Source organism: Natator depressus, chromosome 20, assembly GCF_965152275.1.
Source record: "Natator depressus isolate rNatDep1 chromosome 20, rNatDep2.hap1, whole genome shotgun sequence".
Classification (NCBI taxonomy): domain Eukaryota; kingdom Metazoa; phylum Chordata; order Testudines; family Cheloniidae; genus Natator; species Natator depressus.
The window spans coordinates 25,840,927-25,863,903 of NC_134253.1; the positions used below are offsets into that span (position 1 = coordinate 25,840,927).

Consider the following 22,977-nt stretch of genomic DNA (forward strand, 5'->3'; position numbering starts at 1 on the left):
TGCTTTGCAAAGGGGCAGCAGGTGCCAGAGGCTGGGAGAACAGGCCCCAGGCCCACCCTGGCAGGCTGCAGGGAAGGAGCTTCCAGCAAGAGGTGTCAAACAACCACCCTGGCAACAGCCCTTCAAACCCCTCCTGCTTTATTGGGTGCCACAGCAGCTCTGCGCCCCCCTGGGCAGCCCGGCCGGGCTGGGCTGGCCCCAGAGCTGAAGGAAACTGCCTCCATGAAACACATAATTCCTTTATTTCATTTTCTCCAGAGGGGTCCCTGCAAAATCCTTTCGAAAATCACCATGGGGGGCTCTTGGAAAGGAAACAAAACAAAAACCATCCGCGCTCTACCTGGGTGGCGGTTACACTACCGGACTGCACTGTCCTGGGGGGCTACAGGGGGCTTTCCCAGCAGAGGCCACAGCTCCTTAACTCCAGGCCCCAGCAGCTGGCACCAGGGCCATGGGCAAGGCTGGCTCTGCTCTGCCAAGAGGAGGGGGCAGGGTGATCCAGCAGGCTCCAGCCACCTGCTCAGAGGGGACGTGGAGCTGGCAGCAGACCCTGGCACTGCTGGTCCCCATGGCACAAAGGAGTTAGGTAGCCGGTAGCCACAGTTTGGGGACATTTAAGTTTTGTTGAATGCTCTCCTGCCACACCAGCATTTCCCTGGAGGCAGGTACCAGGCCTGCTGGTCACAGCTGCCTTGATGAGCAGCCAGGCCACCGCCTCAGGCATCAGCAGAGACTAGGGCTGGGATGATAAAAAACCCTCCCCAACGAGGCACGGGATTTGCTGCAGTTGCTGGGGGCAGGGGCTCCATTGGGCTACTCCGACAGCCTTGCTGCCGGCTGCCTGGCCAAACACCTTCCCAGCCCAGGTGCCCTGCACCAGCAGGGAGCAAGGGGAGACCAGGGGGCCAGGCCTGAAAGCCCCAGAGCTGCACCTAGGGAGGAATCCTGGACACCGGGCACTGCCACGGCCATCTCTGTGAAACGCCCAGCCAGGGCCATGGCGCCGCCGAGCGGCGCAGCCCCGGCTAGCATGGAAGATGGTGAACTAAAAGGACTTCACTACATGATCGGGTGGCAGGGGACAGCTAGCACTGGGGGCTCGACACGGGCGGAGAATCTGAGGTTTGACATTTCATAAAAAACTGTCCAAGTCCAATATCAAAGAGCAGAGGAGCTGATGGGTGGGTTGGGCTTGTGGGCCGGTAAAAATGGCCCCAGCAAGCCAGCTGGCGGGGGGGTGGGAACAGTTTGTCACAGGGGGAGAGGGGGAAGGGTCATCTTCATTTGGTTTCCTGGCGCTGTCAGTTCAGAGACGGGGCGGAGGGGTTTTAGCTCCCGTAATGCATTGTGTTGGTGGTGATGGACATGGGGGAGGCCATGGAGATGGCGGGGCCCCCCATGGTGAACTGGCTGTTGACCGGGTAGTGAGCGCTCGAGCCGCCTCCACTCTGGCTGCCGGAGGAGCCTGCGGAGGAGACAAAAGGAGTCGCCATCAGATCTGCCCGCCCCGCGAGAGCTCCAGCAGGGGTGGTGCCCCGAGCCGAGGCCTCCCCTGCCCACTGCTGGGGGGCTGCCTGGGAGAGCAGAGGGGATTCTGCAGCTCAGGCCACCGCCCGAGTTACAGGCACATGGACAAGGCCACGGGCGGGTGGCAGTGGAGGCGGGAGGACGCCCTCGGGAACACCGAGATCCCTGGGGAACAGAGCTGGGCGCGGCCAGGAGCGTTACCTGGGACGATGCCGGTGCTCATGATGGAGCCCATCCTGGAGTGCGTGTGATTGACAATCCCCGCGCTGGCCGCTGCAGGGAGACACAGGAGATGCTGCGTGAGCAGGGGAGGGGCCCCCCCAGGGTCCCGGCCTCCCCCAGCAGCACAGGCCCAGGGGCTAGCAGCTGCTCCACAGCCGAGGGTTACAGATGCACTCCCACAACCTGCCAGCAGTGGGCGCTGCTGTGTCCCAAAAAGCCACTCCCAGCAAGGCTCTAGTCCAGTGGTTCTCAGGACCCATTTGTTCATGGCCAGTCGCAACCCAGTAGATAGGCTGGGGGTGGAGGCTCTGGGGCGGTTTCAGTCAGATCCTGCCCCCCGGGGGGGTTGGGCTCTGCCCGGCTCTCACCCCACAGTGCCGGCTCCTCCGCTCCGGGGTGGTGGCACTGTTTGGCCCTGCCCCCCAGCTTGGTTTGAGGGGGCTGGGCCTTCGCCCCTGGGGCTGCAGCACCACTCACTCAAATCCGGCCGACCAGGCCCCCATTGTCACCACAGCTGGGCCCCGCGGACCCCCACAGCTGCAATGCCTGGAGCAGGGAGACGAGACCAGCCAGCCCCTGGGACTGGACCAAACAGGATCCAGAGTGACAAGTAGGTCTTACGGACATGGCTCCGATGTGACGTTCAGCCTGAGGCCCTTCTCAGCTGGGGTCTGTGCTGCACCCCACACAACGGGGTCCCCCCATCTCAGCTGGGGCCAGGCACAACCCCTAATTAACGGGACACTGCGGCACCTGCGGGCTGGTCCAGGCAGCCAGGGCTTCCCCCAGAGTCACACATCAAACCCTCTGCCATGACTGAAGCCCAGAGCTGCCAGGGGCCATGTCCCCCAGAGACCCGCAACCAGGGGCCCCCCCTGCAGCACCCCAGTTCCAGGGCTGACCCCTCCTGCCAGGGGATTCCCATTCAGATGCTGAGACACTCACCTAGAGGAATCAAGTTGTTGTGGCTGACATTGGAGCCACCGGTAATAACACTGCTGAGGTCGTAGGCCGTGGGCATCCCTGCACCAAGGGGGAGAGATGGGGAGGGGTCAGCAATGGGACGCCCCCCCTCCACCCCCAGCCATGGCACTGGGGACCCCAAAACCAACCAGAGAATCCATCCAAGGGCCTCAGCGTCTGCCCCCCTGCGGCCGAGGGGTCCCCAGCCTGGGGCTGGCCGGGATTTGCCCAGCGCTGCAGCCGGAGGGCCCTGGCTTGAGGGGAACCACAGGCCAGCGGGGAGATGGCCAAGGCAGCCCAGGACAGTCCCTGGGGCCGGGCAGGGAGGCTGGGTTCAGGGTTCTCGGCCATGGGGAAGTGCCCTGGGAAGGGCCCGGCACTTGGCCAGCTGAGCTCAGCAGCCCCGGGACTGCGGCCAGAGGAAGTAGCATTGCCCAGCAGCCCCCGCTGGAAGTGCGCCAGGCCCCTGCTTGCAGGGCTCTGGATCCCAGGGCCAGGGACTGGGCAGCAGCTCTTCCCAAGCACAGGCTGGCGTGATGAGGGCAGCGCAGCCGCCCTGCCCAGCAGCCGCCTCAGGGCCCAGGGAGGCTGGGAGTTGCCAGCAACTTCCACGCTGGGAGGCGGTTCCAGGGCCTGCCACAAGAGGGGGCCGGAGAGAAGCCGGCCATGAAACAGGCCCAGAGGCCCCAATCCGGGGCTCCAGGACATGCCGCCCTGTGGCCGGGTCCCTGAGCCCATGGCAGGATGCAGGGGAGGGTGGCAGGAAGGCACAGAAATGGAGGGAGGGGCTGGAGGCTCAGTCAGGGAGCCAGTCACTCTCCTGCTTGGGGCCTCAGTTTCCCCACTGGGACCAAGGCTGCGGGGTGAGGCTCAGAGGACACCCTGCCCAGCAGGGTGGGACGAGTCCTGCAGCAGGGAACCCTCCACTCTCAGCTAGCAATGGCCTGAGCTGCTCAGCGTCTCCAGCCAGGCTGCGCTGGGCTTGGAGCCCGGGTGGCTCCCAGCCAGCAGGGGGAGGGGAGGACGGACAGCTGGGGCCCAGCCCTGCGCCAGGGGGAGTTTCCCAAGGTCCCAGCCCTGGAGAGCCGATCCCAGCTCAGCAGAGACAACGGGCCAGGCTTGGGGTCTGGCTTGAGCAGCTGCACTGAGGGGCTTGGGCCGGATCGGCCTGGCTTGGGGGGTGCTGGGCACTGATCCCTCCCTTTTTCCCAAGGGGAAGTGCAGACCAATGGCAGTGCCCGGAGCAGGAGGGGCATGGCGGTGAGTGGGCAGGGGCTGCGCGCACCATGGCTCAGCAGGACATGGATCCAGCAGCCAATTAAGCTGCTTCGGCACAGAGCGGGTTGTGTGTCTGCACTGGCCGGCCCATGGGCTCCCCGCTCCATGGGCTCCCCGCCCCCCCAAGGACCTCCGGACGGCAGGGTACATTACCGGCCACGCCCATCCCCGTGCTCATGTTGTAGGCGCCACCCGTGTTCCACATGTTCTCTGATGGAGACGTGTAGTGGGAGCCTGGTGGGGGGGAGGGAGTCGTGCCTGTGTACCTGTCAGAGACACGTGACGACACGTCAGCGAGGCCTGGACGGGCGGCGGGAGAAACCTCGGCTCCACCGCCAGTCACTGCAGCTGCAGGGGGACGGGTCAGCCTGTCAGCACGAGGCTCCCCGCACAGCACCGGGCTCCCGCAAAAGGCAGAATGGGGCCAGTGACCCTGCAGCTCCCAGCCCGGCTGGGAGGGCATGGCCAGCGCAGGGTCTTGCTGCCTTTGCCAGCGGATCGGGGGCGCCGCTGAGGCGGCCGGCTTGCAGGGTGGGGCCGTACCTGAAGAAGGGGTTTTTCAAGTCGAGGAGGTTGCTGGACTTGGAACCCGTCTGATCCACCTGGGCGACAATACTTATGTCGTAGCTTTGTCTGTGGAGAGAGGGAGACGCACGTCAGAGACTGACCCGGCGCGGGAGCCTCTGGCCCAACCCTCCCACGAGGGCCGGCCCTGCTGGAGCAGCAGACCCCAGCAAGATGGGAAGGGCCGAGCCGGGGAAGAGGAGAAACCTCAGGACAGAGACGCCCCCCCCGGGCGAATTCCATCTCTGGCAGGGCTGGGCCTAATGCTGGGACAGTGCAGGGGCAGGCAAGGGGGCGCTGAGGGCTTGACTGTGGAGAGGAGATGCCCAAATTGCAACTGATGGGAGTGGCAATTTGCATGTCCCCCCAAGGAGAACAGGCCTGAGGACCCCCCCCCCCCGAACCTGATTCACAGGCCTTCCGGTCACTGCTGCTCTCGCCGGGCTTGGAGGTGCGTTGGGCAGGACAGGCTGGCGCTGGGCAGAGAGGAGGGCTGCCCAGTGATTAGAGCACCAGCTTGGAAGACCCAGGCTCAAACCCCTGCTTTGCCATAGACTCCATGTGACCTTGAGCAAGTCACTTGGCCTTGCTGGACCTCAGCTCCCAGCTGTACGTGGGGGTGACAGCCCTGCCCTGTTGGCCGCAGGGAGAAATCCATTCGAGACAGGGCAACTGGGCTGAGTCGACGGAAGGTATTTCCAAGGGCCCCCAGCCCTGGGCTAGGCAGGCGACCACAGACCCAGGGCCAGGCCCCGCAGCAGCACGACCCACAGACTAGCCCAGAAGCGGGGTGCAGTGCATGGAGCCGTTTGGAATACAGCTCAGCCTAGCTGCTGGAGCAGTGCATGCTGGGATCCGTAGCCCTCCCAGCCCCAAGACCGTGCCCCGCAGAGTCTGCCTTACCGCTTGTTGGCGATGAGCAGACACGTCCCTGAGAGCGTGTCCCCGGCTTTGGCGAAAAGTGGAGACTGAAACAGACACCGGACCTGGTACCAGTGGGTCAGCGGCTCGGTGGGGGCCGTCGAGAGCCACACTGTCATCCTGCGGGAGAGAGGGGACAGCGCCTGGTTAGCAACAGACATGGGGACTGGCTGCAAGCACCATTCCGCCAGCCCAGCCCGCTCCAGCCACACCACCAGGGGAACGGGGAGGTGGGGGGCAGAGGTGCCCTCTGCTGGCCCAAGGTGTTTGTAAAGCAACCAATTGCAGCCCCACATGGCTGTTCACCGGAGCCTCCCACCCCACAGTGATGGGGACAGGGCAGCGCCAGCCACCGTGTCCCACTGGGCCCGTCCAGCCGGGCGGGGGGAGGCCCAGGAAATCGGAGTCTCAGCTATGCTAAGGACGAGCTCCAGAAGTGAATTCCCCCTGGAGTGGCAGCAGCCGGCCCAGCAGCCAGTGGCAGACATGGAGGGAGGTGAGGGGTTGAACCAAGATCTCTGTGGTCCCAGCCTCCAGCTCAGGTTCCTGGTCTCATCTGCCACAGAGCGTGGGCTGGGAGCGAAGGAGCAGCGTCAGCCCTGACTCCACGGTGAGGGTACAGCACCCACCGCTCACAGAGAGGCAGAGGCAGTTCCCTAGGGCTTGGGAACCACTGCTCCCGAGGGCACTGGGGCACCGAGTTACAGGTGAGAGGGTGGCACGGCAGTCCAGGTGACCGACCAGCTGCTCTCCCATACAGCAGGATGGTGCGCTGCACTAGTGCAATCTCACGGATCACACTTAGGCCAGAGGCACTGATGCAGGTAAGACAGGTGGGACCAGGACTCTGGCATCTCGTTATGGCTCGGAAACAGCTGCCAGAGTTTGTTGGGATGGGACACGTCTCCTTTCCCCTCCTGCCTGGCCCTAGAGCCGACCCAAGTTAAGCACCGAGAAATTCAAAGCACCTTCAGTCAACATACACGTATTGAAAACAAAACGCCATCTCAGGCCAGCCAAAACGGTCGTCTACAGTCAAATCTCTTTAGGAAGAATCTATAGGGAGAACACCCGCCCCAAATCTCGTGGCATATCCAGGATCCCAGGGGGATTTTGGCTTCCCCATGGAGCGCCCCCAGCCCCCGCATGGGATTGTGGCAGATCAGAACAGACTGGGGGGCTGGGGCTCTTGCTAAAGAACTCTCACTGCAGCGGGGCTAGGCAAAAGCGTGTACGGTTATCGAGACAGGACCACAAGCGAAAAGGTAACGGAATTGGAACTTGCCAGTTTATTGCAATGTAGAATAGGAGCGATAGCCAGTTATTTGTTTTACAAACCCCAAGCTCTGGTGGGAGGTAGGGGCAGGCTCTACATTGTTTGCTCCACCACTTACATTGAACCAATGAAGGCTACATCAAACCAGAAAGCCAAGCCGTGGACTAGACCTGAATGCAGCATGTGAAACTTGAACGGGATTTCTATCCTGCAAACCAAAGAGAAGCAGTTAGCAGCGGGGTGGGGGCACCTGGGGAGAGGCACCCAGAGGCGTGGGGAGTCACAGCCTGGCAGCAGCTCCCCCCACAGCAGATCATCCCTTCCCACCCAATTCACAGCTCCCCACACACGCCCCACCTCCGGTGCACCCCCCGGCCAGGGCGTGAGGACAAGGCCCTCAGCCGGGGGCGCCTCTGCACTTGACAGAAAGCCGGGCTGAGCGACAGAGCCCCCACGTTCCAGTGCATTGGCTTGTGGCCACTGACCAGCCACGGGAGCTCTGTGGGGGCGGGGCCTGTCTTTGACCGGTTTGTACCAGCGCCCGACACAATGGGGGCCTGGGGGTGACTGGAGCTCCCGGGCGCTACCGTAATTCCTCCAATAAATACCACAGAGCACCCAGCACAACATGGGGCCTGGGGGGGGGGGGGGGGGTGACTGGAGCTCCCGGGCGCTACCGTAATTCCTCTAATAAATACCGCCCAGCGTCCAGCACAACATGGGGCCTGGGGGGGGGTGACTGGAGCTCCGGGCGCTACCGTAATTCCTCCAATAAATACCACAGAGCACCCAGCACAACATGGGGCCTGGGGGGGGGTGACTGGAGCTCCCGGGCGCTACCGTAATTCCTCTAATAAATACCGCCCAGCGTCCAGCACAACATGGGGCCTGGGGGGGGGGGTGACTGGAGCTCCCGGGCACTACCGTAATTCCTCTAATAAATACCGCCCAGCATCCAGCATGGAGTTTTGATCTTTCGTGACAGCCGGTGGGTTTCCGTTCAGGGTTCAATCCCATGCTAGTCCCGGGGGAGGCATTTCCAGACTAGGCTGGACAAAGCCCTAGCAATCCTGGGGGGTCCTGCCAGGGGTGGGCAAGGCGGGACTGCGTTGTGGGACGTTAAATGCTGCCATGGCTGACAGGGCTGATGGGGGGCCCCCCCAAACGCGGTCTCCCTGTCGGGTGCCAGCCCCACAGGTGCGGGCGAAGGGAAGGGTGGGCGTGTGACTGGCACTCACAGACAGGGCAGGGAACCTCCATCAGAGCCTGGAGGCTGCAGCTCTGAAGATCCTGGCTGCCAGAGGCACCTCCACAGTAACCAAAGCATATCAGACAGGGAGGCGGGGTTAATGACACCACCCCCCCGCAGCACAATGGGGTGGGCACTGGTCCCTCTACCCTGCCACCCGCGGGGATCAGCTCCCCCTCCCCACCCTCCCGCTAGGAAAGAGCGAATAGCTACCTGTGCAAATCACCTTCTTTGGCTTCTAAGAAGTTGACTGTATATTTAACGGACTTCGCCATTAAAATCCTGATATCAAAGGTGTCCTAGGAGAGAGAGGCACATTGGTCAGCGTCCCGCCACAACGGGAGGGCGCACCAGCCGAAGGGCACCGCGGACCGCAGTCTTGTTCCAGCCTGGCAGCGAGGACGCACCGTTAATGGGGGCGCACAGTACAGCGCACAAGAGCGTTTTCTGGGAAGGAAACCGAGTCGGGAGTTGCAGAGGCAGGGAAGACAGTAAACGGGACTCAGCGGGGCAGCCCGAGGAACCAAACACAGATCCTGCTACTGAGCAGCCCAAACTGCTCATGGTCTTGCCAGCATGCCGCGTCGGGCTAGGATCCCATTGAGAGAGAACTGGGGAGAACATACTCAGCTCTGTCCGGGTTTATGAACACTGGGAAGCCCCTGAAACTCCCTCAGAAATGCAGCCACTTCTGGGGAGGAAGGCAGCTGAACAGCTCAGAGCAACACCACCCTACAACAAACGCTGGGAAGTCAAGCCCAAGCCCATACCAGGGGGATGCAGGGAGGTGGCATGTAACGACCGTGGGCAGCATGCTGGAGTTAATGCCCTGACTCTCATGGGAAGTGCCAGGGGTCCCAAAGGATCAGAGGGTCAGAATTGCAGATCTGGTTCTTCAGGCAAGAGGTCACCTCTCAGCACAGCACCCCCTAGCCTTCGGCAAGCCAGGCCAGCGAATGGCAAGCCATCCCAGCTCTGCCAGGGGAGGAACGAAGCGTAGCCCAGCCCTACTCAGGGCGCTCTGTCCCCTCAAGCGGAGGCTGGGCTGCAGAGGGGCGGAGGAGCCTGCTCCAGCAGCAGACATCAGGCTTCAGGATATGAGGTGCCGGGTGTGACCTCCCTGGGCACAGGGCTAACGTAAGCGCTGTGAGAGCTGAGACGGACCCCAGGAGGGACGGGTACAGGAAAGGGCGCAGAGTAGAAATGCTTCCCCAGAGCAATGTCCTCCAGGGGGAGGCTCCCGCACAACCTGGGAGTCTATTGAGCATTTGATTGCTAGTTACTCGGCGGCTCACCAGTGACTTCAACAAATGACTTTCATCTCAAAGCAGGTCAGTATCACCCTCCCCGTTTGAGGGATGGGGAAACTGAGGCACGGGAGGAGACGTGACTTGCCCAAGGTCACCCAACAGCAGAGCCAGGACCAGAACCCAGGGTTCCTGCACCCCAGTCCAGTACTCTGCCCACTGGCCCAGCCTTCCCTTCCTGCCCTAAGCAGCTGCACAGTGCTGCTGTACTCTGGTGACCAGTTACCACCGTCTCACTCCAGCAGCCGCCGCCCAGCGATCCCGGTTTATTCCCTCCCAGCCCGTTTAAACGGCCCGATCTGGGTCCAGAGGGAGGAGCTGGGAGCGGAGGCGGCTGGCTCCCACAACTCACCACAACAGGCTGTCTAAAATACTCATCTACCGCGGCTCCTCTAAGCGCCGACAAGTCCACACCATGAAAGGACGGTTGGTACCTGCAAGAGGAGACACCCATGGAAACCCGCCTGCGCTGACCAGCTCCACCCGCCCACGTGGGCCGGCTCAGGTGGTGTGGAAACCTGCCGGAGGTGCACAGCTGCCCAGAAGCAGAGCTCAAGCCTACGCGCCTGACAGTCACTTCCCTTCGGGGCTCCGGCGCAGACACAAGGCGGATCAGGGCAGAGCTGGGGCTGACCGGGGAAGCCAAGGAGATCGGGGCACCGCTTGGAACGCCCCCCCGCCCCCGAGGGACTCAGTATTAGCAGACGACAGCTCAGCATCTTGAGAGACAGGCGGGCGCCAAATTAAAGCAGCGTATGCCACATACCCTGGGCGTTATCCCAGAGAGTCCAGGCAGCAGCGCCGCCACTGAAACCCCCCTCATCCAGGCGTGGAGGGGATGCGGCGGGGGGCGGGGATTATCTCTAGGGGCCATTCAGTCCTTAGCCTCGGCCAAGGCTGACCACAACGGGACCGACAGGGACAGTGCTTTGGGCACCTGACCCCTGGGGAACTGGAGTGAGACCCAAACGCGTTACATGCAGGGGGTTTGGGTCCATGCCCACCTGGGCTATGGAGCCATTTACATTGGGGCTAAAGCCAGGGGTGGAAACTCCCTGTGAAGGAGAGGGAGGGGGCGGTGCGCCAGCTCCAGACTGGGAAGGGGAGTCCCGGTAGTTCCTTAGTGGCTGGTGCCCCCCTGAGCCCCAACAAATGCAGTCTCCACCCTATCGTGGCAGCTGACAATGCGCCCCTGCCCCTGCCCTGGGCTGGGTGTCTCTGCCAGGACCTGCGGCAGCTGGAAGACAGGACCGGGCTATCCTATCTGCTCCCTGAGGCCGCTCGCCTCCGAGATATTGGGGGAGAGCCAGAAACATAGATCCCCCCTCTCCCCCCACCATGGGGGCACTATCTCCCACCGGTGAAAGCCCCCGCCATGCTTTGAACCAGCTGCTGGGCCAGCCAGCACCTCCTGGGCCCACCCCGGTGGGCAGGGCACCAGCCTCGCGCCAGGGAAAGGACTCACCAGAAATTGGCCTTTGTAAACTGCTCCATGTAGAGCTGCTCGTCTGTGAACGGGGCCAGGTGCACGTCGCCGATCGTGGGGAACATGTTACCTGGAAGGGGAGCAGAGGGGGTCAGCGCCCCGCAGGGCTATGCCAAGTCCCTTCCTACCCCTCCAGCACAGGCTGCCCTGCACGCCAGGTTACTAGGGCGCTGGATGGGAGTTTTCCCTCCCAACCGCTTCAGCAGCTAAACAATGTGTCAGGAAAAGTGTCGGCTTTTAGCGCAAACATTTCAAAGCCCCTTTGGTCCCCATTGTCCTTGCCAGGCAGGATCCCACCAGGACTACATCTCCCACAATACACCAGGGCCTTCCCCTTCCTGAGAGGGAAACCATGATGCATTATGGGAGATGCAGTTTGCACCTTGTGGCCTCATTCTCCTCTATGGGCAGGGATCCCCAGCTGGACTACATCTCCCATGAGGCACTGCACCACTCACCGTCAGCAAAAATATTGAACTTTCAAGTTTTCAGCAGAAACTTTCAACTGAAACCAAATTCTCCCCCCCCCCCCCCCCCCGGCAAATTTCCCAGGGTGTATTTTTCCCCAGCCCAGCCCTGGCTAAGTCAGAGCACGCCTGGCCCACCCCAGCGATGCCCGGCCCCTTTCCAGGGTTTTCCCCAGCACAGAGCCAAGGTACAGGCCCAGTGCAACATGTGTTCGGAAGGAGGTGAGGATTGATTTGGGATCTGGCCTGGGTCTCTGGCCAACCCCCGCCCCAGGCAGCAGCTAGCCCGTATGCCACCCGATCTGGTGCATTTCGGTAGGTACTGAACTGTGTGGGGGCTGCAGGGCTGGCATGGACACAAAACCCCCTTGGCAGCCCAAAGCAGAGCTCAGAGCTATGCACAGATACGCACGTCATTTTCCTGCCTTGTTCAGGTCTCAAGCACATCGAACCCACCAGCCGCACCCTTCCCCCCTCCGATGTTTGACTTGGGTTATGGCTGGGCAGGACAGAGACTGGCAGGGGCACAGAGCTGATCCCCCTAGCTAACAAACCAAACCCCTCAACCGAACGAGGTCACTGAGGAACGTTCAAACAGCACGGCCTGCGGCAGATCAGCAGCGGAGGGCCATTGGCTGGGATGGCTCCCCTTGGCTTTGCGATCTGGGCTCTCTTCCACATGGCCACAGCTGCCGACAGCGATGCGCATCGACACTGCCCAAGATGCTTCCCCCGATTCTATCCCCTTCCCCGGCAGCCCCCAGAGCGCTCCATCCCCTCCAGGCAGGCCGCTCTCACCACCCACCCCGATAGCTACACCAGCCCTCAAAGGAACTGCCAGGCTGGGTCAGACCCGACGCCCATCTAGCTCACAATCCCGCCTCCGGCAGTAGGCAGCAGCAGATGCTGAAGAGGAAGGTGTGAGAGGTTTGCAGTAGCAGACATGGAACAATCTGCCCCCCACAAAGGCTTCCCGATCTCTAACAGTTTGACTCGTTTGCACCCCAAAGCAGATGGCTTTACAGCTCCAGAACTCTACCATTAACAACTACTCAGGCTCTTCTGGGGAGCTGTAGAAAATGCCAACACCTCTTAGAATCCATCCAAGCCCTTGGCCCCAAAGCCATCCAGTGGCAGTGAGTTCCACAGTGTAAGGACACAATATGTGGAACAGGATCGCCTCGGACTGGTTTTGAATTTGCTGTTTTTCAGTTTCACTGAGTCCCTGGTTGATGAGATGGGCAGAAGCCCGATCCGCCGTTCTCTCCCCCATTCGCCAGAGATTTATGTCCTCTCTCTAAGGTCAGTCATCACTCTTTGCAATCTCTCCCCACAGGCCCTAATCACGCCCTTTAACATTCTCTGAAGCCCTGCTAATGCCAGAATGTCCCTCACATGGGTTCTCCAGGACAGGGGACAGTCTGGACTGTAAGAAGCCAGGCAGCAGAGCTTGGGATTGGAGCACAGCTCAGTGGCTTTAGCAGTTAAAGTTTCAAGATTAAAGACTGGAGTGTCTAAGGCCACATCTGACATGTTAGCTAAACCGGGTTGGATCTGTAGCTAGCCCAGGACCTTGGCAGAACTGCCAACCCTGAGCCCCCAGAGAAATCACAATTGCCTAAAAATGAAACGTGTGAAAACAGCTGGGGGGGGGTCACATTTCCAGGCTTTTCTCCAGGGTTATAAAACGGACTTGAGAGACGAGAGTCTCCGACGCACGTGGCTCCAGGAGCCGAGGCTTTACGAAAATCCCCCAAATATTCCCCGACTTGGGCTCTAAATCCCGAGAGCTGGCGACCCTGCTTATCCACAGGCTGATGGGGATCCCGCCCTCCAGATTTCACCATGCCAGAGAGCAGCACTGCCTCCACCCCAGCGTGGCATGGCCAGGACTAGACTGGTAGTCCAGCTCTTCGAGGCCCCTCCGGCTGGCGGAGGCTACCTGGCCGAGCCTTCCTTCGCTTTACGCACTCCGTTTAAAACCTCTTCACCTCCCCATTAACTAGCGCAGTTCCAGACCTCGTCGGGACCAGCTCAGCGACTTGAGCCCCGCTCCAGAAAACGACGGCCGACCCGGGTTCGTTTCCTCCCTCCCAGCAAACAACTGGATTCCTTTCCTCCTGGCTGACGCCCACCCCTTGGAGGGAGAGGAGCTAGGCGCAGCTCAAGGGGCAGGGAGGGGTGGCGAAGCCTCTCTGGGTGCATCTACACTGCAGTGCAAAACCCACGGCTGGCCCCTGCCAGCTGACCAGGTGTGCGCCAAGGGGCTGTTTAATTGTGGCGTAGATGCTCAGTCTGGCGCCCGGGCGCTAAGGCTCCGTGAAGGGGGCGGGCCACCTACACCGCAATGAAACAGCCCCACGAGCCTGTCAGCTGGCATGGGCCAGCCGCGGGTGCCTAACTGCAGTGTAGACAGACCCCACCATCTCCTCAGCATCGGGGGAGGGGGGAAGGGACCGGGAGGGGCAGGCAGAGAGTGGGCACCCGTGGACGGTGGGAACTATGACTAGGGCAGACTGAACTTACAAAACCCCACATCTTGCTCCCAACCCCCGCTAAAGATGCATCGGTCGCCAGGAGAGCTGGCGTGGCCCAGGGCAGGGCACCAGACTGGAGTTCAGGAGACCTGGCTCCCGTGCCCAGCTTCACCGCTGACTGCTGCGTAGCCTCCTGCCCCTTTTGGTGCCTCCCCTCCGGCTGAGCTGTTTGGGGCAGGGGGCCCCGATCCTGGTCAGGGTCTGAAAGTCTGTGCTTTGGAGACACTGCAACATTTCCAAACAGTAACGGTCCTCGGAGCGGCTCTGTCCCGCGGGGCCCGCGGCACTCGCTCCGCAGGGAGCCTGGGCTGAAAGCCGCGGGCAGGGCCGTTACAGTCACATTCCGATTTCCGCCTTTAATCTTTGGCACAGCCACAGCAACTCAGTGGAGGGACTAAAAACCCCCGTGCGCTCGGTGCGTCCATTTTCCTAATGATCTATATCCAAAAAAGCTACCCAGGCTTCCGGGGGTTTCTGAAGGCTGGTGGTCTGGGGATAATCAGCGTGGAGATCAGGCACTGCTGCTGCGAACACAAGTGGCGACCAAGACTAGCATGTTGGCAGGGGACTCAGGTGAGAACAGAAATATCAAAGTGGTAGATGTTACTAGTTTGCCCGCATGTTAAATGCAAAAAAGATTCCCCCCACCCCCCCTTTGGTCTCCCTTGCAGGCTGGGGGATGATTCTCCCTGTTTAAATTTCAGCCTAAAACAGCTCTTCACCTGCGTAACGTCTCCCTCCCCTGCTCTTTATCAATGGCAGCGCTCCTAGCTCGCAAGTCGCTCGTTAAGTGCCCAGCATTGCGGAAGCCCTAGTGGGTTAGGGGATATGAAACACAAGACCCGCAAATCACCATTCTGAACCGACAAAGTCAGGGGGATTCTATGTCCGGAGTCAGAGCCCAAGCCTGTGGCCACACTCAGCCTGAAGCTAAGCTGAGTTTGCAGGATCAGGCCTCAAGCAGGCGTGTTGTAAGATCTGCTCTCACAAACCGGTTCCGGGCCCGTGTTACAGAGACTCATCTGAGCAGCGCGAGTTCCGTACAGAGCTGGCTGCTCCTTGCAGACAGGTGGCAGAGAAGTTAAAAATGAGGGTTTTCAAAACAGTGTGGGACTAGAGATGGTAAGAGTCCATCCCCACCTCTGTGCAACATATTGGAACAGTTTAATCTGCCAAGCTTAATCAAATACCAACACCTCTAACGAGAACATACACACATGCTGCTTTCTCGCCACCAGAAGCAGACTGTTCCAGATCCTTTCTCCAGCAAGTTAAAAACTGATCTGGTCCCGCCCTCCCCCAGCAATGAAGGCAACTACACACGCCTTAGGCTATTGATTTTTCTAGGAGCATTGCTTTTGGATGAAGGCAGGGACTAAAATACGGCCAAAGGGATGGACGGGGTCAGGCCTGTTCGGGAGGGCGGAATACATTAGGGCTCATGAGTCGTGTCAGCTCCTTTGGGAAATTGCCTGGAACACAATTTAATGACATTTCGAGATTCGTTGCATTGCAAATCACCTCTCCGCTCGAGAGACCGGCGGCTGCAGCCTTTGGCTAAGCCGCTGTCTGATGGCAAGCGATCCGTTGCGGGGAACAGTAAAAAAGTTTTTTTTAAAAAAAGAGACAGTGCTCCAAACACCTCAAAGGGGAACCAGCTATCCCCGCGCTACTCGGGCAGCCTGGCCATCACCAGGCTGGGGCGGGGGGGCATTTCCAGGGGCAATAGCTTCTCTCTCTACTGCCCTGCATCCCCTGCCCCAACCCCCATGTGAGGAGAACATTCCCCACAGACAAGCCCAAGCCTTCCCATTTTCACAGCAGGCAGCCCCCTTTGCTTCCCTCCCACGCCAGGAGCGGGCGCCGCGAGTCATCCCCCGACCTGGAAGCTCTTGCAACCACTCTCCTGTGGTCACATTTTTGCGGCAGCCCCTCGGCTGTAGAGAACTTTGTTTTGAAGAGCTAGAGGGGCCTGGTGGGCTCAGCCTGGGGGGGGTCACAAGATGAAGTCAGGCCCCTCTTCGCACCAGCCCTGAGGCCCAGAAAGGCAGCCAGCTGCTTAAACGCCCAATGGTGCAGCTCAGCCCCCTCGGAGGAGCAGAGCTGTTCCTGGACTGGAGGGGTCAAACCTACGACTCACACACCAGCCTGGAACGCCCGATCGTTCCCCAGCCTACCAGCAGGTGGAGACCAGCACCACGCCCTGCCGGGGCCTTGGCTCTCCGCTCCACCCCACCAGGCAGCATTGGTCATCGAATCAGGCCCCCATGCGAGCATCCCCGCTGGAGGGGCCTGCTACATATCCAGGGGCACCAGCTCACACAGCCCAGACTCTGTCTAGCAGAGGGGCCGTATTGCCTGGGAGCCCGGACCTGGTCTCCAGACCAGAGGAGATCCAGCTGCCCTGAATACAGGAGGAGCTGCCTGGCTAGCTGTCCCAGCATGCAATGCTATAGGGCCACTCGGCTCACACCGGAGCAACTGCGTGTGGGGCCCTGCGGTCTGTATTCGGAGACCCTGGGTGGCTGAACGCTGTGTGCGGTTTGCAGCTCACCGAGTGGCTATCCTCACGCTGTCGGGGTCATGAAACCACATAACCCGATGCGTTAGACACCTAATGGTGAAGCCAGGACGAAATGGACACAAGAACCACCCCCAGTCACTAAGCACGCTAAGCGTGACACATGAATCCCTCACCCCCGTGAGGACACCGCCGTTCTCTGACCCAGCGTAAGACGCTGGAGCCTGCACACGCAGCTCCCACGGGCGTGCCAGTGGGCTACATTTCTGAACGAGGAGCATAGCGAGAAAACCAGACAGCCAACGAAACCCAGCTCTTGCGCCCTCGCCAGCCCCAATCGTTTGTAACGCTCTGGCCCACAGACCCAGATCCCTTGGGCTCCACGGCTGATATTCCCCCAGCAACGGAAATCCCAGAGCATCCTCAAAAGCTGATTATCTGCCCTACCATCCCCACTACCGACATTGAACCAGCTTGCCTTTAAACACTGAGAGACTGGTTGAAAAGGGATTTGATTTCACCTGCCCCTGAATACACCCCTCCCCATGTCTGTGGGGAAAGGAATATTGTGGAATGGGGTGTTTCGGTCAGCACTGATCACTTACCACTGGGCTTTAAGTACTTCTTCGCATGCAGGTAGCTTTCCAGCATGCGTTCGTTGAAGAGCATATACCCCATAGGCTCCGAGATAATTATGTCCACCTGTTCGGGAAGCGAGATTTCCTCCACCTTGCCGGGGATGACCACGATCCTGTCCGTGAGGTTGTTGCTTTTCACTAAAACCTGGGCGAGGAGAAAAAAAAGTCAGAGAAAGGAAAAAAGAGAAGCGGCCCCCACTTCCCGGGTCTAAGCCAGCCACATGATCCAGAATGATCTGTGGGCATCTGCTGCTGGCGCCAGCCCAGGAACACGCAGTGGGGTTTGCTGGGACTATCACGAATTGTGCTAAAAATACATCAGGGCAAAAATGATCTAGTTTAACTGAACGTCTGCGAGACAGCTTCAAAAGAGGGCAAAGTCAGTCAATTTCATCCAGCTGAGCGAGACTGGGCCAAAGTCCTTCCCGGTGCAACTGCAGTGACGTCAGTGACACCAGGGATGAATTTGGTTCAGAGCCTTTAAGAGCAGGGGATCTTCTGAAGACAAGGAACCGTGGCAGGGAGTGCCATGCACAACCCAGTCAGGGTCATGTTCCAGCCCACACACTCAGAGTCCTTTCACCCCACTTTCCTCCCCGGATCCAGCACTTGGCATCTTCCAACCACTTGGTTACCTGGTCACGCCTCCTGACACCTGCATCGCATAGATGGGTAAACAGAGGCAGGAGAGAGGACATGACCTGCCCCAGGTCAGACTGTGAGTCAAGAGCATACCAGTCAAAGCTCGGTCTGTACGGGCTGGAAATTCAGGTTGAGATCCTTACTGGGAGAGGGAATGATACAAAATGGATGGGGGTTTCTGGTCACTGACTGGGGGAGAACGTTTCAGGGAGGAAAAATGGCCCAAGCTGCAAATACACAGCAACAGACCGGAGCTCATGGAACCAGGAAGAGGCTACGAAATGAGCAACTTCTGGGCTGATGGTCTTTGGACCACCTTCAAGAGACCCTGGCTCATGGCTCCCCTCCCTATAGGCCTTGCCAGCCTGAAGCACGAGTAATCCCAGCTCTCCCTTTCCTGATGTGCTAGAATCCTGGTGAGCCATCCAGGAGGATCCTTTCAAGGAGACCCCCCAGGTTCTCTGGGCCAATACATGAGACAGTTTCCTTCCTATTTTTGATCTTCTCTCAGATTCCCCTCACACGCCCGACTCGGCTCCTGTCTCCGAGTCCAAGCATCAGTACAGGGCTCCCCTCCGCACAGAGCCCATAATAATCCGTGCTTTATGTGGGGTCTGCAACACTTTATCAGCTGAGTGACCGGTTAACAAAAGGGATCTAGAACCCCAGGACAAGAGTTCCTGGAAGAAGAAAACCACGGTTCCAGAGCTTGCCTGTCGGGTCTCTGCTTTCAGAGTCAACTAACCAGCAGCATCCTGGGGTCCCGAGGGCAGGACCACAGCAGCCGGGAGATACAAGAATGCCGAAGCTATCCGGCATTTCCGCACACTTGCCATAACTTGCAACCAAGTAGGCAGATAGCAGCAGCAGCAATTCCTCACCAACAGCGCAGCTACTGCCTGTCTCCTCAGTGGGGTCTTCAGTCACTTCCTGTCTTCCGCGGGGGGGGTGTGCTTCCAAGGAAGCTGCTATTTCCTGATGGGAAAGACCCCACCAGGTCATCCCCACCGCCAGCACTGTGACCGTTTGCTCGTTCCCATCCACAGATCTGACAGCTAGACGGGACCAGGAGCTCCCACAGCCTGAGCTCCTGCATAGCAAGCCAGAGAACTTCATGCAGCTACCCCTGGATTAACTCACTGGATCGTGTTGGACCAACGCTTGTCTTCCAGCCAGCCAGTCTGGAGGCTTCAGGAGACAGAAAAGCACTGCTACCCTGTCGTTGAACCCCGTCCTGGTAACACATCACCACGGCCTCCTTCTGCCATGACCTTACCCTGGTGGTATCATCTGAAGTACATCCTTCCAGCCTCCACCAGCCGCATGGATTTGGCTCCTCCCAGCCACCATGTGCACTGGACCCTGCCAGCACCAGTTCTGCTGGCAAACTACGTGGCCAGTTTTTCTCTGCCGTTTTTTTAGGGATGCTCTGATCTCACTCCATCTTCCCCAGACCCTGCCAAACCTGGGAATTCCGCTCTTGGGAACTGTCCAAGTCCTGACAATCACACTCTGGATAAACCAATTGGGCTTGGTGCTGGCCCAGTTTCATCAACTGGCTCCAAACTTTGCTTTTCAGGCTCTATTTCAGCTTATCTCCTTATGTCCCGCAAACACTCCAGCGCTGGAGTCCTGCATGTCTCATGGTTAGAGTGCAGGATGCCTGGGTTCTATTTCTGGTTCTGCCACCAACATGGCAGGCGCCCTTGGGCAAATCGCATCCCCTCCCCGTGCCCCAGTTTCCCCATCCATAAAAAGAGGTTAGGACCCAGCTGGCCGAGGGGGGCTCTCTCTAAATGAGAATGGCTAGCTTCATAATACAGCCAAAGTGCCACCATGTCGCTCCAGAGCCTCCCACTGGCCCTCAGCTCCTTTTGATGCCCAAGTATAAAAGCAGCATCGTGTACCAAGTCTCGCGCTGTGGCCTGTTTCTCGTGAGCACCTGTTGAGTCTCCGCAGCAGAGAGAGAAGCCTGGTGCGTCTGCACATCGGTTAGATGCCGTCAAACGAAGCCTTCGCCGTTCTAAGCAGCACTTCACCAGATGCCTGGGCTGATGCCGGTCCGGCTTCCAGAAGTTAGCGCTGGGACGCTGGACTGAGCAATGCTGAGTTCCCACGGCGGCTCTTCCTCAACGCTCCGCCGGTGTCCGGTTCACTGGCTCAGCCACCGCTCTGAACTGGCGCTCCCCTATCCCCAGGGCTGAGAGAGGCACCAGTCCTGAAGGAGCCCCACGAGGAAGCTTGAATGCTTGACAGGATTTCAAGCCAGGTAACGCCTTGGCTGGCTTGGCAAAGCCTGCCCCAGAAGGCTGCAGCTCAGCTCCCTCACAATCATGTGATTCTTTGACCTGGAGGCTGATCTTCCCGCACCCAGCACCCTGCTGCACAGGGACTGTCTCCTCCTTGGCCGATGAGAGCAGCCCACAGCGCCTTGGCAGAGGAGCATCCCTGCAAGGCAAAGAGTGTTGACCCGCAGGCAGCTGCTGTGTGAGCCGTACTGACCTCCGCCTGCTGGGCCATCGTGCTGGCTTCTACTGCATAGATTTTTCTCGCCCCAGCCTGTGCGGCAAAGAACGAGAGGATGCCGGAGCCGCAGCCGACGTCCAGGACGATCTGGGGAGAGAGGAGGGAGAGAGTGAGGAAGCAGCTGCCGATAGTCGCCCCCCGCCCTCCACCTACCGACTAACCCAGTGGGCTCATTCAATCCCTTCAGTTCAGACACGTGTGCCGCGGGGAACGGCATGCCTCGCTCACCCGGCAGCTTGCCCGTGCCAGAGACCAGGTTGAAAATGCAGCTCAGGATGGAAGAATTCCTGTTTCAGGGCCATCCACCAAAATTGGAGGATTGAAGACAAGCCACCCCTCGGAGAGGAGCGCTCCCAAATATTTGCTTGAGTTGGAGAAAGGAAAGCTAAGTCCCCCCACAACTATTTTGAAACCTCTGAACTCCCCACAGATCTCGCCACCTGTGGGCCAGGCCAGTCTCCCACCCGAGACCTCGAACCAAGCTCTCACCGGCAGGGACCAAAACGATCCCACAGCCTTTTACACAACAGTTGGGGTTTGGTCCCCATGTCTTTGGGTCAAATCTCCCCTGGGCGATGCACTGGCTGCTAAGCTCCACCCCAGAGGGAGCTGCATTTCAGCAGCTCCTAAGAGTCTGGGATTGTCCATAGTTCAGAGCGGTCTTGGGGGTCGTACGGCCTCGGCTCCAATTGGGTGAATTTTAACTGGGCTCCTTTTATAGACAATGACTCACAAATACAAGCGAACCAAGGCTGCAGGGACTTCTCAGGGCACAAAGCGCGTATCGCTTAATTAGCAACATGGCGGCAGAAGACAGAACCGCCCGTCTGCATCAGTTGCTCTTACGCGCACGTAGATCTTTGTGCTGGCTTCTGATAAGAAGCTACTGAAATTAAAAAGCTTATCCACGAAGACAGACTTTCAAAACAGCCGTTCCTGGCAGAAAGACGCGGCTTTCAGAGCTCTGCCTGCCCCTCGGGTGGGTTTGGGGGAGACAGCTCTGCTTGCGGTGGGAAAAATTGCTCCAAGTGTCTAACTTTGTCCCATTTAAAAAAAAAAAAAAAAGATTCACCAAGATATTGATCTGTCAGGGGATTTACAGAACGGGGTCCCTGCCTTGGCAGAGTCATGGTTTTCACCTCCTGCTCGCTCCGGAGAGAATCCCACCCCGGGAGGCAATAAAAAGGAAAAATGTTTACTCCCAATTAACCCTATTGGATCAAACAGCAGCAACGCTGAGCACTCCCACAGTAGCTTAAAGCAGCGTACAAATGCTACATTGTATGTCTGCAATATTGAAAGCAAGCACAGCTGAGAGGGCAGAAAAAGGGACTGGGAACCAGGACTCCTGGGTTCCATTCTGAGCTCTGGGAGGGGAGTGAGGACTAGTGGGAAGAGCATGGAAAGCTGGGAGTCAGGACTCCTGGGTTCTATCCCCGGCACTGGGAGGGGAGTGGGATCTAGTGGGTTAGGACGGGGGTGCTGGGAGTCAGGACTTCTGGTTTTATCCCCAGGAGTGGGATCTAGCGGGTTAGGACAGAGCGGGCTCTATTCCCAGATATGCCACTGGCTGCCACCTTGACAAGTCACCTCCCTCCCACCACGCTGTCTCCCTCTGTAAAACGGGCCCACTAGGGGGTGCAGTTCAGTGAAGTCTCTGTGGGTGGTTTGAGGGTCTCAGGTGGCAGGGGCCGTGCAAGGCGAAACCGCTGTCTCTAACTCAGGACCGAGGCCTAGTGCCTCCCGAGCCCTGTCGAGGCTAGTGAGGAAAGCCAAGCCCTCGAGTTGACAGAGCACCGCGTCACTCGGGTCGCGCCCACAGACAACGGTCCCATGGGGATGGGAGGGACTTTACAGCACCTGCCACTAGCCCAGAACTGCTGAGCTTCCCTTTCTTCGGAGGCAAATCTTCCCAGCAGACAGGCCAAGCAATCCCACCACAGGACCAGGCACATGAAGGGACGATGCAGGAGGAGCATCTGCCATCCTCCCTCCAGGCCAGATCATACTGTTCACCCCATCCCCAGTGAGTCCAACACAGGTGTGTTAGCTGGATCTTCACTGCAGACCAAACCATCACCTGGCTGCCCAAGTCACGATAAGAAGGGTAAAGAGAGAGAAACAGCTTTTGATACAAATGGCTCCCTTGCAAATCTCAAGAGATGAAATCAACGCAAGCGCAGACACTAGTTCCACACGACTCCCCCGCTGCGCGAGTTCTAATTAGACCCTCTAGGAACAATGTTCACATACAACGCCAGCTGGTCCCCTGGCTGACAGCGTGGCCTAATTGGTTAGTCTTAATCTCAATTATTAATTACGTGTATTACAGAAGCACCTAGAGATCGCGACCAAGACGGGGCGCCCCTTTGTGCCAGGTGCTGCACAGACTGCACGAGAGACCGTCCCTGCCCAAAGATCTCACAGGCTAAATAGCCAAAAGCTGGGAGGGGAAACTGAGGCACAGAGAGTGGAAGACTTGCCCAAGGTCACCGAGCTGGTCAGCAGCAGAGCTGGGAACAGAATCCAGGTCTCCAGAGTCCCCGTCGCTGCCCTGTCCACTAGGCCACTCTGTCTCCTTGTGATGGATGGTGGGAATTGGGATGGTCACATGCATAGACCAAGATGGCATGAAGTAGGTGTGGCCATCAATGCCTATACCCGTCAGTCAGGCAGTCTAGTGCCCAGATCATGTGGGTCCATTAGGGGAGCGGTTGCTAGGAACAGAGTGCCTCCCGGCACCCAGGAAGCAAGCCAAGAGCTGAGACTAGGGAGCCCCTGCTGTATTTAGAAGGTGTACAGCGGTAGTGTCTAGACGCCCCCGGCTCGGACCAGGATCCCACTGGGCTAGGC

General features: G+C 59.2%; 1 protein-coding gene across 3 annotated transcripts in view; it reads right to left on the reverse strand.

Annotated features, from left to right (window-relative positions):
* Positions 1 to 222: 222 nt before the first annotated feature.
* CARM1 (coactivator associated arginine methyltransferase 1) overlaps positions 223 to 22,977 on the reverse strand; it is a 52,828-nt gene continuing 30,073 nt past the window's right edge. For 2 of the 3 annotated variants that reach the window (XM_074935088.1, XM_074935089.1), the window contains exons 5-16: positions 20,101 to 20,211; positions 16,924 to 17,101; positions 10,773 to 10,863; positions 9,660 to 9,741; positions 8,214 to 8,299; positions 6,870 to 6,959; positions 5,458 to 5,595; positions 4,534 to 4,623; positions 4,144 to 4,256; positions 2,695 to 2,772; positions 1,729 to 1,800; positions 223 to 1,465 (exon numbers count right to left, since the gene is read on the reverse strand). In XM_074935088.1, the coding sequence (XP_074791189.1) occupies positions 1,329 to 1,465; positions 1,729 to 1,800; positions 2,695 to 2,772; positions 4,144 to 4,256; positions 4,534 to 4,623; positions 5,458 to 5,595; positions 6,870 to 6,959; positions 8,214 to 8,299; positions 9,660 to 9,741; positions 10,773 to 10,863; positions 16,924 to 17,101; positions 20,101 to 20,211 (1,266 nt within the window). In that variant the 3' untranslated portion in view covers positions 223 to 1,328. The remainder of the gene's footprint in view (positions 1,466 to 1,728; positions 1,801 to 2,694; positions 2,773 to 4,143; positions 4,257 to 4,533; positions 4,624 to 5,457; positions 5,596 to 6,869; positions 6,960 to 8,213; positions 8,300 to 9,659; positions 9,742 to 10,772; positions 10,864 to 16,923; positions 17,102 to 20,100; positions 20,212 to 22,977) is intronic. The other variant, XM_074935090.1, reaches the window with a different exon arrangement.